The 15,474-nt window shown below is 41.7% G+C and overlaps 2 protein-coding genes across 3 annotated transcripts; both read left to right on the plus strand.

Annotated features, from left to right (window-relative positions):
- Window positions 1-2,487: 2,487 nt before the first annotated feature.
- LOC309704593 (uncharacterized protein) lies at window positions 2,488-8,501 on the plus strand. Its single transcript, XM_082529838.1, has 5 exons — window positions 2,488-2,519; window positions 3,710-3,752; window positions 5,764-5,919; window positions 6,164-6,259; window positions 7,555-8,501. The coding sequence occupies exons 3-5, from the start codon at window positions 5,815-5,817 to the stop codon at window positions 7,870-7,872; spliced, it is 519 nt and encodes a 172-aa protein (XP_082385964.1). The 5' UTR covers window positions 2,488-2,519; window positions 3,710-3,752; window positions 5,764-5,814; the 3' UTR covers window positions 7,873-8,501.
- Window positions 8,502-10,004: 1,503 nt separating this feature from the next.
- On the plus strand, window positions 10,005-15,328 carry LOC309704586 (uncharacterized protein). 2 transcript variants are annotated; one of them, XM_082529828.1, is made up of 11 exons: window positions 10,005-10,081; window positions 10,164-10,368; window positions 10,487-10,638; window positions 11,619-11,681; window positions 11,805-11,938; window positions 12,013-12,097; window positions 12,342-12,641; window positions 12,730-12,785; window positions 13,044-13,098; window positions 14,478-14,540; window positions 14,698-15,328. In XM_082529828.1, exons 3-11 carry the CDS (start codon window positions 10,527-10,529, stop codon window positions 14,808-14,810), a joined length of 981 nt encoding a protein of 326 aa, XP_082385954.1. In that variant the 5' UTR covers window positions 10,005-10,081; window positions 10,164-10,368; window positions 10,487-10,526; the 3' UTR covers window positions 14,811-15,328. The 2 variants fall into 2 exon arrangements, with proteins under 2 accessions (XP_082385954.1, XP_082385953.1); XM_082529827.1 differs by having other exon boundaries at window positions 10,067-10,368.
- Window positions 15,329-15,474: the final 146 nt, after the last annotated feature.

Below are 15,474 nucleotides of genomic sequence, written 5' to 3' on the forward strand. Positions count from 1 at the left end.
CCGGGGTTGTGGGCGGGTGGGTGCATGGGGGCCCGGCCCTGGAGCAGGGTGCCGCCGGTGCATCGAGCTGCCTGGGGGGCTCTTCAACTGGTGGGGGGGATGGTCACATCTGGCAGGAGCTTTCTTCTCTCAGGAACTCTCTGCAGGAGGGGGAGATACAGGAGAGGTGGAGGAAGATCTCAGCCTGGGCGTTTACCGTCTTATGTAGTCTGGAAGATGTGTGGTTGGTGGGGTGGGTGCAGTTTTCTCTGTGGTGGGGTTGGGTGGACTGTCCAGGGCTCTGTGGAGCCGGGGGGCGCTACTGCACTGGGCCCCGGTCTGATGGGCCTGGGCCCCCCTTCCCTGGCGGATCGCGGAGGGTGGGAGTGCCTACTGGGGTCAGCGGGGGAGCTGGCCCCAGGGAGGGGTTACCTGCCCCTCCCTTCCTTCCCTCCCCATCTCCAGCTGCCTCCCTCTTCCCGCTCCTCCACAACCACCCACACATGCAGGGCCTTGGAGTGGGGGGATGTCACCAGGGTGCAGAGGAGGCTACCCCCCCCCCCCTGTCCCCTTCTGGCTGCCTCTGCCTCAATTTTATCCCACAACTTAGACATTCACATTATTCACACTCTCATTACACATACATATAGGATCTTGGGGGTGGGCACAATCACGGAGTCCAAATCACCATCTGGGTGTATACCTCACCCCTGACCTCGTTGCCCACCTCTCAATTTTAAATACACTTAGTCATTGAGGGCTAGCAGGAGGGACCATGCGCTTACCTGCTGCTCCTTGGCAGGTAGCTCCATGCCCTCCTGGGTTTTAATTGCACCTTAGAACACATATGCATCAACACTACAATGAGCGGGTGGAGGGAGGTTTGGAGTCGTCTCCCACCCCCATTCTCTGCGGCCTGCTGGAGCGGGGGGGCTAGTAGGAGGAGTTGGCCGTCCGGCTGCGGTCTGGGGTGTGGGGCCTCCCTGCTGCTGCGGAGTCGGGGTGGTCTGCCTCTCCCCACCGCAGGGAAAAGGGTAACACCACCTGGGTCTGGGTGCAATTCCCCCCTCCAGGGGCAAGGGTACCTAGACCCGGTTTGTAGAGTACGCTTGGGGAGTGTGATTGTGTGTACAGCGTCTCTTTATGTCTGTCTCCACGTTGGTTGAGTGTGGAGTGAGTGCATATGAGAGCATGAGGGTGGGAATGGATGTTTGTGTCTGTGTGTGCCTGTATGTCTGTGTCTATATGTCAGGTTGGGTATCAGACGCCACCTCTCTGGGGACACCTCAGGCCCTCCAAGGTTTGGAGGCCTATCTCCACCCACCACCACTTCCCCTGCCGGTGGCGGACTCCCTCAGGTGTCGGTGTGTTGGTGGTTCTTTGTGTCTGGGGGTGGGCGTCCGGGTACACACCGGCTCACTCCTTGGCGGCCGCTTGTCGGGGCCTGGGGCCTGGGGCTCGCTCGGGCCCCTTTGGAGGTGGGGTGCCCCCGGCCTCTCGGCCTAGGGCTCGGTCACTCAGGCGCAGCTGGGGGCCGGCGGAGCTCACGGGCGCGTCACTGCAACCCCCCCTGGCTTCTGCTCCGCGGCTGCTGAGTGAGCCCTCATCTGGGACTCTCCTCAGCTCTTACTGGAACAGTGGCGCGGCTGCCCCTCTGTTGGTCTTCCATGGTCTCTTGTGTTCTGGGGGCCTCTGGATGTCTGGAGTTTTGATCTCCTCCATACCCGTTTCACACCCTGGAGGACGGGGCTGTGGCCCCCCCACACTCCCTAGCAGATCATTACATGGAGAAACCTTTGGAATGCAAGCATGCTGATCCACACAGGTATGCACACATGGGTATTCACAGACGCGGACTAAAGCTTTCTTGGCTGCTGCCTCAAAGCACACTGTGCGCTGTCTATCTTGCGTGCTGCACAATATCGTTTATTACTTAGTAAATACTGATATCTATGACTAGCTAGTTTATTGTGATGGTGCTTTGTTTTCTCTATTATTATGTTGCTCTTTGTTGTTTGCTGTCTCCTCTGTTTGTTTGTTTGTTTGTTTGTTTGTTTTTTCTCCATACAGGTGACCCAGGAGTTGTTTTTTTTTTTTTTTGTCTCTCTTCCCCCCCCTTCTCACCGTCTCTTCTCCCCTTGGGTTTTCTTTCTTTCTCTCCCCCTCTCTCTCTCATTCATTCCCCCTGTCCTATTTATTAAAAAAAAAAAAAAAAAAAAAAAAATGACAAAGGATGAACTGAAGCTCTGCCATCACGTAATGTCGCATACTGCTGTTTCTGATGTCATTTATAAAGAAAAAAAAAAAAAAAAAAAATAATAACTGAGACACTGGTATTCATACTTATCATTGTCTTTAACTTTAATTATTAATGGTTCAAAAATCAATATAATTTTGTCCCCCAATACTAACTTAAAACTTTGAGTAAGACTAATGACCTTTGGCATGTACCGCACGCGAGGAGCATGGCCTCATGGGAGATTTTCTGCACGTTGAACGAGACAGACACACATCCACTGCAGACTTGGTAACGTTTTCAGGTAAGTGACCAATTCTTACATTAGCTGTCTTTATACACACCGTTCTTTTATAACATGTTCTGAAGAAAGCGTTTGTCATGGTGGCTCACTTTTCGCAGCGTGTTTGTGCATGTTAATTTAAGTTTTCAACCCGTCTTCCAGTCAAGGCGGCGGGAAACCGCGCCCTTTTATCCTTTTACGTTCTGAGTCGCTATCTGCGTTCCGGGTAATTTGACCGGAATGTCCCGGTACCAGCGACCTGACCGTTTAATCGGGGGCATTTTAGGAACCACGTGAAAGCAGGTGTGCTCAGACATTTCTAGAAAATGGCCCTGTTGAGTCGCGGTGCGGGAGCTGCGGTAGTCACGCGGCCTGACTCACTCTGTCAGGTTGTTCAGGAGGAGATGAACAGACGTCATCAATGGCTTTGGTAACTAAGAAGACCTGCCCGCGGAACAGTTCATAGCAGCAACCATGCTGCTTAGCTTTCTTGTTCTATGTGGGGTCTTTCAGAGCATATAAGACGCTGCTTTCAGCTTTGTCCCGAACAGGGCCAGTTTTTGAGAGAACGCTGACAGGACCGCCCGGGTCAGCAGATTACCTCATCCAGGGCCGGTCCAAAGTACTATGGGGCCTTAAGTAAATTTAGACTGGGGGCCCTACTTCCTTTCAGATCCCAGAAAATAATGAAAAAAAAAAGCTTTGGTCCTTTTGGTCAAGCCAAAAGTACCATCATTTCCAGTATAGTTAGTATATAGTTAGTATAGTATAGTTCCAGAAACACTCAGTTTATTTAAATCCAGGTTGAAGACTCACCTATTCTCTGCTGCATTTGAATAAAGCACCAAATCCACACTTTTAAGCTTAAATTTCAAAACTTACATTTAACTACTGATTTTATCTACTGTTGTGATTTTATGTTTTGATTTTATATACTGTTTTGTTTGTTAGTTTGTTTGTTTGCTTGCTTTAATCAATTTTAAATCATGCTTTTTATTTGTTTTTGTTTCTCTGTAAAGCACTTTGAATCACCTTGTTGTTGAATTGTGCTATACAAATAAATTTGCCTTGCCTTGCCTAGTTACTCCCAATTTACATAAATAAATGTTTATTTCAATCCAAGCTAAACTTTCTTATAAGAGATTGGTGTTATGGCAGATTACTCAGTGACATGTTTTGTAATGATAAAGTTTTGATTTGTATTTTTTCAGCACCATCTTCACCACCAGGAAAAAAATCTGCATCAACTACAAAGTAAAGCAGGTAATTTTACTCAGAGGACTTGATGTGTTAAATTTTGGAAGGATATGATATTGTTTTATACAAGCTGAGTAGTGGATGGTGATACCACCTAAATATTTATACTGGTTTTGTGGTGGGTTATTTTAGTCATACAAATGCCAAATCTAAATTTTGAGAATTTTTCAGTTCGGTAAATATATTGATGAGTTCATGGCCTGTCATCCAGTGTCACCATGAGTATAGGCGCAGCCCTTTAAGTGGGTATTCCCCTTGTGCGCGCAGCACTGAAGTATTTTAGTCCACGCCCACCTGCTGTGTGGGCCTCACCCTGGTCTAGTATAAGTTACGGTGAGACCAGGAAATCGGCTCTACCGTTTTTCTTCAGCCAGCCAGAAGATGTCCAGCGAGACCATCCGTCTGTGTCCATCCTGCCAGACCGGCTACATCATGTCGTATGACCGACATGCCGTCTGCGTGGGCTGCCTCGGTCCTCACTATGCGGACCTTGCCCTCACACCTTAATCCTATTGCTGCTCCTGTTAGCTCCTCCCGCCAGAGGAAAAGCAGCGGAGGTCAGCCTTTTTCAAGGCTGATGCTGAGGAGGCGTTCCCACTAAGAGAGGCACTCGCTGGAAGAAGCCATCGAGTTCTTCGATGGTGGGCCGGAATTGGATGATTCCACCCACCGTGAGGAAAACGGCAGTGGTGGCAGCTCCACTGCCTCCCAGCTGGGCAGCCTGGTGACAGAAGGGTGGATGAGCCGACGCTCATCCACCCCTGGCCTTCACATGTCGGCAAGGACGCCGCTCCCAGTTGTTGGTGCGCTGCTCCTGGATCTGCCTGGCATCATCCAGGAGGCAGCTGGTGAGAAGGAACTTCCCGTCCCTCAGCCTGCTCCACCCCCATCTGATGATCGTGGCTCAAGAGTTGGGAGTTCGCCTTGTAATCGGAAGGTTGCCGGTTCGAGCCCCGGCTTGGACAGTCTTGGTCGTTGTGTCCTTGGGCAAGACACTTCACCCGTTGCCTACTGGTGGTGGTCAGAGGGCCCGGTGGCGCCAGTGTCCGGCAGCCTCGCCTCTGTCAGTGCGCCCCAGGGTGGCTGTGGCTACAATGTAGCTGCCATCACCAGTGTGTGAATGTGTGTGTGAATGGGTGGATGACTGGATATGTAAAGCGCTTTGGGGTCCTTAGGGACTAGTAAAGCGCTATATAAATACAGGCCATGATCTGGCGGGAAGGTATGGCTCCACTCACTCTCGTTGCCCAGATCCCATCTGGCCTCAGTTCCCAGGGATGATGACCAACCTCTCTGAGGCAGCAGCAGAGCCAGCGAAGATTAGAGCGCCGGTCTCTACCTAGGGCTTCACAGAGGGCTTCACAGACCGGAGTTTTCCGCCTGTTCCCCCTCTGGAGCCGAGCCTCGCTTCAGTTTTCGGCACCAAAACGACCAAGGTCGTTGGACAGCGACCGGCCCATCCCGCCAAACTTGACCAGCTGATAGCAAGGTTCACTGATCGCGCACATCAATGCACTGTTCAGTCAGCTGCATTGCCTAACAACACTGATTTGCTAGCGTTTGTCATCTCCAGGAAGGTGGAGGAAGCAGAGCTGCCAGAGGAGCTGAAAGGCTTTCTCTGTAAAGCCGCTGACACGATTCTGAATATGTGCGCCACTTCAGCGGTGTGTTCCTCTCGCATCGCTGCCTGGCAGACGATGGTTCAGAGGGCAACCTGGCTCCGCCTCTTCCCTCTAAGATTATACAATCTCACAGGGAAATAGTGCAAGCAATTCATAACATAAAATTTAGAAGCTTAGTGGAAGATAATACTTTATGTTAAGGGTTTAGTCTGCATACTGAACAACTCCACTTATATGGATTTATGTCTGGATGTGTAAATTAATCTTTTGCATGTTAGAAAATAAGGTCCAGGTTGCAAAAAAATGGTAGATTTTTATTTTTTTATTTATTTTTTTTGATTGAATCAGAATTTTGGCCTTCAGATTTTTTGTCCTCTCCCATCCAGGTCAGTGCAGCGTTTCATAGGATCACGACCCTGAACCTTGAACCAAAGTTCATGTCATCGTTGGACTTGTATTCATCCAAACTCCTGTCCTTGTTTCAAGCCAAGAAAGGTGCTGCTGGACAACGCCACAGGGCACAGTTAAACCTTCTGCTTCAGGTAAGGAAGATTGCATTTTCTAACCACAAAAACGTTCCAACACAGCATTGAAGAGGCCCTTCCACTAAAAACGGCTTTTCTTAGGTTTCTGTTCAATATTTTAGCTCCACAGGTGTTCTTACCTTGATGGTGGGTGTGAAAACAGGTCAACAACAGAAAAAAAATAGTTATGTTTAAGCTAGAAATGGTAAGTCATGTTTTAAATCTGCAAATTTTGCCTCAGTTGAGACTTCCTGTTTTACAGAGTGGAAATTCCATCGAGAAAAAACGAGAAGTCATCATCAGATGTTTCATTGACCATCTGGGAGAGGATCCAAGTGCCTTAATCAAAACCTTTGAGGTTGGTGCAATAAATCTGTTTTAGGAATATTAGTACCGTATTTCCCGGACTACAAAGCGCACCTGAATATTAGCCGCACAAGCTAAAATCAGGGGAAAATCCTGGTTTGTACATACATTAGCCGCACCTGACCAAAAGCCGCAGGTGTTTCAATGTTGACTCATCATATGTAAGAGAATATGCACAAAGGGAATTGTCAGGAAAGAGATGGCTGTTTGGAGACACACCCCTTTTATTAATATCTTGAAAAACAAGTTATGGGTACATATTTGCATAACTTTTTAGGTATATGTACAAGTAGCGATAATTACAAGTAGGAAACATGTACTGTGCTTCATAAATGAGTAACAAATGTAGTACATAACAGTAACCTACAGCACACCAGAAAAATAGATTCAGACTACCTTTTAGGCTCAGGTGCAGCGACACGGCTTTAACAAGAAGAAAAGTCAGTCATTCACCATCTTTCTCTTCTTCCTGCGCACTGAAACCACCAAAGTCCTCTCCTCCAGTGTCGGAAACGAACAGGCTCAGGATGGCTTCGTCATCCACTCTCCGCTTCTTTCCTTCGTTGTCACTTTCAAAACCAAAGAAATCCTCGTTGTCAGTGTCAGAGTCGAACACCCTCAGAAGGGCCGTGGCGGTGTCCTCCTCTCCATCATGCAACAGTCCAGCCCTTCAAATCCGTTGGTGATCGTGGATGTTTTCACACTTTTCCACGCTGTCAGAATCCACCGGTGGAATTGAGCATAACTTGCTTTTCGCAAGTTTATCACCGCTCGTCATCCACGCCTCCCGCTGAACGCGTAGCGCTACTTTGAAGTTTGTTTTTCGCGCTACTTGTACGGCACTGTGTTGCCTGGCAGATGGACATGTGACCAACATACCACTCTTGAACCCCGATACTGTGTGTCTGATCACATGCCCTTCCGCCAGGCAACAGCGGAACAAACAAAACAAATCTTACGATATGACAAAAATCATGGACAATCCATAGAAAAGCCGCACCTGACTAAAAGCCGCAGGGTTCAAAGCTGGTGCAAAAAGTAGTGGCTTATAGCCCGACAATTACGGTAGTTTATTTTAGCTTGTGAGATCATAGAAAAGTTTTAAGATACTGTTCTAAAGAAAAAAAAAAACACCTCAAAGCATACAAAAGAATAGCATTTGCTATTGCTATAAGATTTTGGAGCACAGTGTCTACATATGAGTACTGGTGATGTCATACAAATCAAACTTTTTGTTTCAATGTTTGGAAATATGTGAGCTTAAAACAGTTGTTTCTCTTTTTAAAGGACGGTGCTGATGCTGTCTTTGTTGAAGAGGCTTTGGCTGAGGAGGTGATGAAGATTTACCTGCTGCAGAATCAAGACAGGTCAGGCGAACCTACTGATGTGGGTATTGTTATTGAAGGCGTTACTGTTCTGGGCAAACTTGGGAATCTGAGCAAAGCCTGTTGCTATCTTTTGGGACTGTGCTATGCTCTGGATCTGAAATACCCCAAGAATTTCAAATGCACATTTGAAGCATTTCGAAAAGTGTTCATGGAGCTGGATCCAGGAAACCTTTCTGTCAAGGTTCAAAGACTGAAAAATGACCTCTGTTCATTGTAGACAAAATTTCACAGGGCTGTTCTTAAAGTGTTAGACTTGTTAAGTGACATGTAATGCTCATCAAAAGGTTCAGTTGCGACATTACATTGTTTTGACATTCCTGTTCATAAATAATGTTTGTACCATAAACTGTGTTTTTGTATTAACTTTCCAGATTCACATTAAGGTGTAAATGGGAGAGTATCATTATGGATGTTTTTTGGTCACTCTTTAGTTATAATCTTCCCAATTTTTTGGAATCAAAATAAGATGTTCAAAAACTATGTCACAGTGCAAATGTTTTTTTTTTTTCAGGATTTATATCTTTTTGGGATCTTAATTTTATTTTTGTCATTTGACCTTTTCTGAAAAGGTAAAGCACTGCGTTCACTTGAGCCACTTTTATTCTTTGTATGGCAGGTACATTTTTCTTGTTGTTAGCATCAATATGCCAGTTTTACAGAGTTTTATCAAGCATGCCAATTTGGATGCAATTTTATTATATAAGGCTGTTGTGACTGAAATTTTATCCAAGTTTTATCCACTGAATGTAGAACAGATTTCAGCTCACTGTGTTCAGAGAAGGAATCTGCTAAATGTGTGATTCACAAAAAAGCTGTTTAAAATAAATCATTGTGAACAATGTTGAATTGACGTGGTTCTTTTTTCCTGTGTGTGTGTGTGTGTGTGTGTGTGTGTGTGTGTGTGTGTGTGTGTGTAAATAAAATAAACACTTAATTGTAATTAACGTTTTTGCTTAAATTAACTTAAAAATATTAAGTAAATTGCACCATTATTTAAAAACAAATAATTGTAATGGTGTAGGTTAAATGTGCCAAGCATTTCAGCATTTCCTAATTAATATTTTATGTAGTTTGAACTTTTGGTTACTGTTGTTTTAACTTAGATTTTCAATTGTATTTACTCAATTTTGTATGTTACTGTAACATCTTTAATTGTTCATAACAACTTATTCCATTTTAGTTGGATTTACTCAATTAATAAGGTGTATTTAAGAGATGTGATTGTTTTTGCATTTACTCATTATTTTTGAGTGTAAAAGTGTTGCACCAAAATATTTAAGTAATTATCAGTTTTAGTTCTTAGAGTGCATGAAACCTGTCAAAATGAATTGATTATTAAGCTATCGTTTTGTTGTGAAATTATACAGCATTAAAAAGCAGAAATTAGTTCAAAACCTAAGACAGAGATGTTAATATATTGAAAAAAAAAAAAGGTTAATGGCCTAAAAGCCAAAAAGAAAAAGAAACATATGCCAGCCAGTTTGACCAAAGACTCCGTCCAATGATTAACGAAGTTGAAAAGCTTAAAATAGAACTTGAATACTTGAAAACTGATCGAGGATCTAACTGAAGAAAACAATGAAGTTTGGCAGAATAATGAGATGCTGTCTTCTGTCGTGGAAGACAGGACAAATACCTCTGACAGGTGAAACTTGATAAAAGATGACCACGAAGCTCTCATAAAGTTCCGCGCAGAGACGGAGAAGACTCTGGCTGAACTTAAACAAAATCATGAGGAAGAAGTCGAAGTCCTGCAAGGACTGCTGGAAACAGAAAAAAAGGTGGCACGTCAGGAATTTCACAACAGCCAAATTGTTGACTTATTATTGAAACGCCACAAAGAGGAGAAAAATCAGATGCAGCAATTTTACGATGAAAATACAAAAAACCTCGAAAACAAAGCTAATGCTGCAGAAACAGAGTTTAAAACGGTCATGGGAATTTATGCTAATCATATAGAAAAGTTTGAGAATCGATTAAAAATTGGTAAAAGTGTGACCGTCAACGCAGTTAAAGAACGCGAGGAGGAACATAAATCCTTGCAGTATTGGATTGAGGGCCTTTTGACTCATAATACAAAGTTACAGGACCAAAACGAATTAATGGATAAAACTGTGAAAGAGTTAACAGATAAGAAATATGAAATGGGCAAAGTAATAGATGATCAAAAGGCCCAGAACATGGAGATGAAACAAAAATGTCAGAGAAATATTAGGGCTCTGGCAATTGAAAAGAAATTAAAGGCTATGGTCGAAGATGAACTTGTTTCTTTGAAAAAGAAAAATGAAGAATGAAATTGGACTCATTATAGGTTCACGCCCTTGGCCCACGCCCTCGGAGGAAGAAACACCTGTGCCTCATCAGTGTGGATGGTATTTAAGACAGGAAGCAACGGCTGTTCTTCGCTGGATTGTTGTGAGAATCGCGTCAGTGAAAGTCGAGCGTCCCAGCAAGTATTTTCCCGTGCAGTGTGTGTTTAGAATCTAACAAGCGTTTCTTTGTGTGCAGATTCCCTGGACTGTTTCCCTGGTGTGCGAGTGGATTCGTGTTTGGATTGTGTGGAGAGAGACGAGCGTGTTCCCCTGGATTTTCCCAGGAGCCCTGCCCCCCTCACCTTTTGTACATAGCACTGCCCCGCATCTGTGTTTATACACTCATTGGATATTGTTCTTTAATAAATTCTCTTGTGTGCATCATCCTCGGAGTCCAGCGCGTGAGTCCACCTTGTACTTCGTGACGCTTGTCACTTTTTTTTTAATGATTGTGACTGTAATTGATTTAAGTGATTCAAGAGCGTTATTTTAGCTGAAAATAACTTTTCTTCTCTAAAGTCTGTTTAGGAAGGAGATATCCAATATTGAAAAATAAAAAATGGATAAATCCCTTGAAAGCCCGCTTCCAGAATATGAGAAGCCCAAAAGGAAAAAAGGAAGCATTGGCTTGAAGAAAAGAAAGAGATTTGCGGATGATAAAAATGAGAACAGTAAGTCCTTTGTGTCATTTTACCTTAAAGATCTGTTTATTAAAATATATTTCTGCATGCGAAATATAATTCTCTGAAGCTGTTGAAGTTGCAGGGTATAATGAGACAAGATAGTTTTGAGGGTATTTCATATTCTTCATTGTCATACTTGTGTAAATGCAAATATATAAACGCATGTGTGAATTCATTCTTTACAAGTTGAGACTGCCTAAATGAAACTGCCTTTCTTTTGTTCCTTCAGATAAAGACATGCATAATTACATTAAAATTATTTTACGTGACTGCAAAGTTTTTGGCAGATATAGGTTTAGGAAACACTCTCCAGGGATCTTAGCATCACATTATACCTTAACTGGAGGACATTTTTGGCTTTATTTAAATGTAATATTTAAGGAAAGAAAACCCCCAAAAAAGTGTTGGATAATGGAGCAAACTGATGTATTTCAAGTTTTCATCCAAAGTGACAATAAGACAGGCAACATTTTCACTCCATTTAGGCAGCATCACCTACTGAAGAACCAACTCCACAGCATGTCTTTTGTCCTGTCTCCCTCCCTCACTCCAACTGGTCGTGACAGAATGGCTGACCCTCTCTGTGCCTGGTTCTGCTCGAGTCTTCTTGTTAAAAAGTTTTTCTTTGCCACTGTCACCAAAGTGCTTGCTCATAAGGGGTTATCTGATTGTTGGGGTTTTCTCTTTATTATTGCAGGGTCTGTACCTTCCAATAGAATGCATTGAAGTGACTGTTGTTGTGATTTGGTGCTATATAAATAAAACTGAACTGAATTGAATTATAAATATTTGCATTATCACAACTATTACAATGAAAGTAGGAAACACTGTCAAAACTGGCATCTCTCTTTATACAACTTCTACAATTGCAAATTATTAGTACATTGTACATTGACCATGAAAATACATTTAATATATATTTTTATGGAGAAAGTACTTCTTCTTTTTTTTGGTTATTCAAAAAACAGACCTCTGGCATGTAAAATGTGGAACCAAAATGGGCATCCTGGATAAAGAGAAGATGAGAAAAGGTAAGTGCATACAGTATTGTTTTCTTACCAGTCTTTCCTTTTCTCTTTTGTACATATATATAAATACATCAATCAATGAATAACTTTTTCATAAAAAGATTACTTTTTTCTTTATAAATATAGGTGAGGCATGTATTTACCGTAAAGGCTTCTTTTACACTCCATCTAAGTTTGAGAAGCTTGCAGGAAAAGAGCCATGCAGAAAATGGAAGTCATCTATTTACCACAAAGGAAAAACTCTACGCTTTTGGCTCAAGGTACTTTGTTTCATTTTTATGAATCTACAAAAATCAGATTTCACTAAATAAACTGTTGAATTAACTTATCACAGAAAGGTGATCTAACTGCTAAAGATTATAGACAAAAGAAAAGAAAACCACAATCATCAGACCTTGAGTCCCACAAACTCTCAACAGGTTTGTCTGCTTTTTTTTTTTTTTTTTTTTTAAATCTGTGCCTCAAAACCAGAGAATGTTTGAGAATATGAATCAAAAGCATGCAAACATTATTATATTGTTTTTAATCAGCTGTTTGAAGACTTCAGTAGTTTTGACAAATACACCACAGGATTTCAGAAAAAAAAGAGTATTTGCATAGAAAAAGTCACAAAAATCTCCATGTACGTTGTAATATTTTAAACATTTAAACATCTCTTGAAAGAACCCAAGGATCAAGATGAAGATGATGATGGAGAAGAGGATGATGATGATATGGATGAAGATAATGAGCCTGACACTAAGAAAAACGAAGAAGAAGATGCTACACCGATTTTTATCTCTTTTGAAGAAGAAGAAAGCGAGGAAGATCTTGTTGAAGATGAAGATGAGGATATGGATGAAGATGATGTTGGTGACGATCAGCGTAGCACTGAGGAAGATGAGGATGAAGAAGATGATAATGATGAGGAAGAGACTGTGCCTGCTGTTGCCTCTAACCATACTGGCAGCAATGGTATCATAGGTGACATTTCCAATATATTTCTTATTGGTATGTTTGGATAACAAAGACCTTGTTTGTGTATGAAAATAACTCTTCCTCTTTTTTTCAGAGAGAGTAACAAGTGCAATTCCAACACCTGGAAAACATGCATTACAGATGAAAGAAGTAAAGGGTATCATTAACATCCCTCCTGAGGCAAGACAGATTATTTTATTTAAATGTTTCACTGTGCTTTACATTGCTGGAACTTTTGAGTATGTTAATCATCTTAGAGTACTCTGCTCTACACCATCACCGTCATCAAGATAGAAATTTGGCAAATATTATGGTTCAGCATGACAAATTACAAATGTATGCTTTGACAACATCCAGTCCGACTATTTAAAATAAATACAAATATATTCTTTGTTGTCTTTAAAACAGAAGACTAGACATCGTCCTGACATGCCAAGGTCTGAAGTCAGTGGAAATAACAGATGTGGCAACAAACACAGCAATCAAACAGCTGAATGTTAAGCAAGAACCCAAAGAGGAACTGAGTGAGTTGTTCAAATACTAAAAGCACTTTAAGGTTGTATTCAACTTCTATTTAGGTTTTTGCTTTTTTTGTTGTTGAAGTAGAAGGAAAAACACTTTCAATCTATTTTCTAAGTTCACAGGTTCGTCCTTCTTTAACCTCTGATTATGTGAGATGAGTGTGGGTGTACAGTTAATTTGGCTCAGTTCTGAAATGATAATTGAAGTTCTCCAAACAATGAGTGAAATCCTTCTACAGGCTTGTGCTAAAATTAGGAGCTTTTTTTATTTTATGTAAGCATTTACAGATATGTTAGCACATATGTGCACACAGCTAACTAGTAGTTTTGTTTGCAGCTTGAATAAATATTATTTCCACATGTCTTTGTGATCAAAACAGATCGGGTGTGTTCTGTAATGAATAGTTGTACTTTCCAAAAGACATTAAACGGCCATTTTATTGCGTATACCTGTCCAACTGCTCATTAATGAAAATATCTAATCAGCCAATCACATGACAGCAACTCAATAAAGACATGGAGACATGGTCAAGATGATCTGCTGAAGTTCAGAATGAACATCAACATCAAACTAATTCTAATAATTCCAAAGTGCACATGCTCATATTTTAATCATCCTTCTTTTTTCAGAGAAGACAACAACCAGCACAATTTTGACACCTGTGAAACCTGCACTGAAGATCGAAGTAAAGGGTGTCGTTAATAGCCTTCCTGAGGTAAGACTGTTATATTTTATTAAACTTAGCATTCAAAATAAAGACAAATTAAAACACCACTATCACTAAAGCACGTGCACATAGGGGGTCATCTAATTGTTGGTATTTTCTCTGTATTATTGTAGGGTCTTTACAGTATAAAGCACCATGAGCTGACTCTTTATAGTTTCTGTGTTATATAAATAAAATGGGTGGCAGTAGCTCAGGTGGTAGAGCAGGTCATCTACTGATCGGAAGGTTGGTGGTTCGATTCCCGGCTTCCCCTAGTCTGCATGCCAAAATCCTTGGGCAAGATACTAACCCGAAATTGCTCTCCGATGCATCCATCGGAGTATGAATGTGTGTGAATGTCAGTTGTGCTTGTGTGAATGGGTGAATGCACAAGTTGTGTAAAGCGCTTTGAGTGCTCAGAAGAGTGGAAAAGCGCTATATAAGAACTAGTCCATTTACCAAAACTTGGATTAAACTAAATGTTGCTCAAAATAGTTTTATTATTTTCAAACGAAATTATAAATAAGGATACTCATATATAATTGGCTGTCTTTGAAACAGAAGACTGGACATCATCCTGAGATGCCAAGATCTAAAGTCAGTGGAAATAACAGATGTGGTAAAGAACACAGCAATCAAACAGCAAAATGTTAAGAAAGAACCTGAAGACAAACTGAGTGAGTTGTTCAAAAACCAGAATCACTAGCATGATTTTTTTTCTGCTTTTTTTTTTTTTTCTAGAAAAAAAAATCCAGTTTCATGTATTTGTTTTATTTTTTATTATTTCTTTTGATCTCTTCTGGTCTTTTCCCAACATGTTTTCTAAATGTACAGGTCCTTCCTGTGAACCTCGGGCTGCGTCAGATGAGTGTGAACATAAAGATGTCCACTGCTCTGGCCACAATGTAGCTGCATTACAATCCACGAGGCCAGAAAGGAAGATGTAGCTGTCCTATCATTTAGGTAAAGATTTTTAATTTAGTCAAACAATCTTAAAAGTTAACTTTTTTCCACAGCTCATCTCCAGCAAGTCAAACCTCTGTCGGCATTAATTTCTCTCACATGTCAGAGACTCTGTCGCCTGGGCCCTCAGTCAACTCTGGTTTGAATACAACGGATCTTGATCAACTGAAGAGGGAGAAACTAAAAATGCAACTGAAGGTCTTAAAATTACAAGAAGAGTGTTACACTTTGATAATAAAAGAACTTAAAAAATGAAGATTAATGCTTCTGTAAAGCTAAATTTGAAAAATGGCTGCAGTATGTCCACAAATGACATGCGTTATTTGGAGGTTTCTTTGGTTAATTGTTACTTTTGAGAAAAGCAACAAAATCATAAAACTGTACTTTGTCTCAGTTTTCCTTTCACACTGCTGATCACCGTGTTTTACTTTGTTTTAATAATTCCACATACAGCTGATATTTTCTTCTTGAAATTCTGAATAAACAACATTGATGCTTTTTATCGGTAAATTGTGCAGATGTTGTCAAACTGTTTTCTTTGGACTTTGCCCAACCTGTAATAATCATTGTAAGGAACAGCATTGTAATTAGAAGAATACATTCCTTGAATTTTTTGAAGTGGCCTTGAGCAAAAGTTCTCCAGCCATC

The sequence above is a fragment of the Aulonocara stuartgranti genome (assembly GCF_965226115.1).
Source record: "Aulonocara stuartgranti genome assembly, chromosome: 4".
NCBI lineage: Eukaryota > Metazoa > Chordata > Actinopteri > Cichliformes > Cichlidae > Aulonocara > Aulonocara stuartgranti.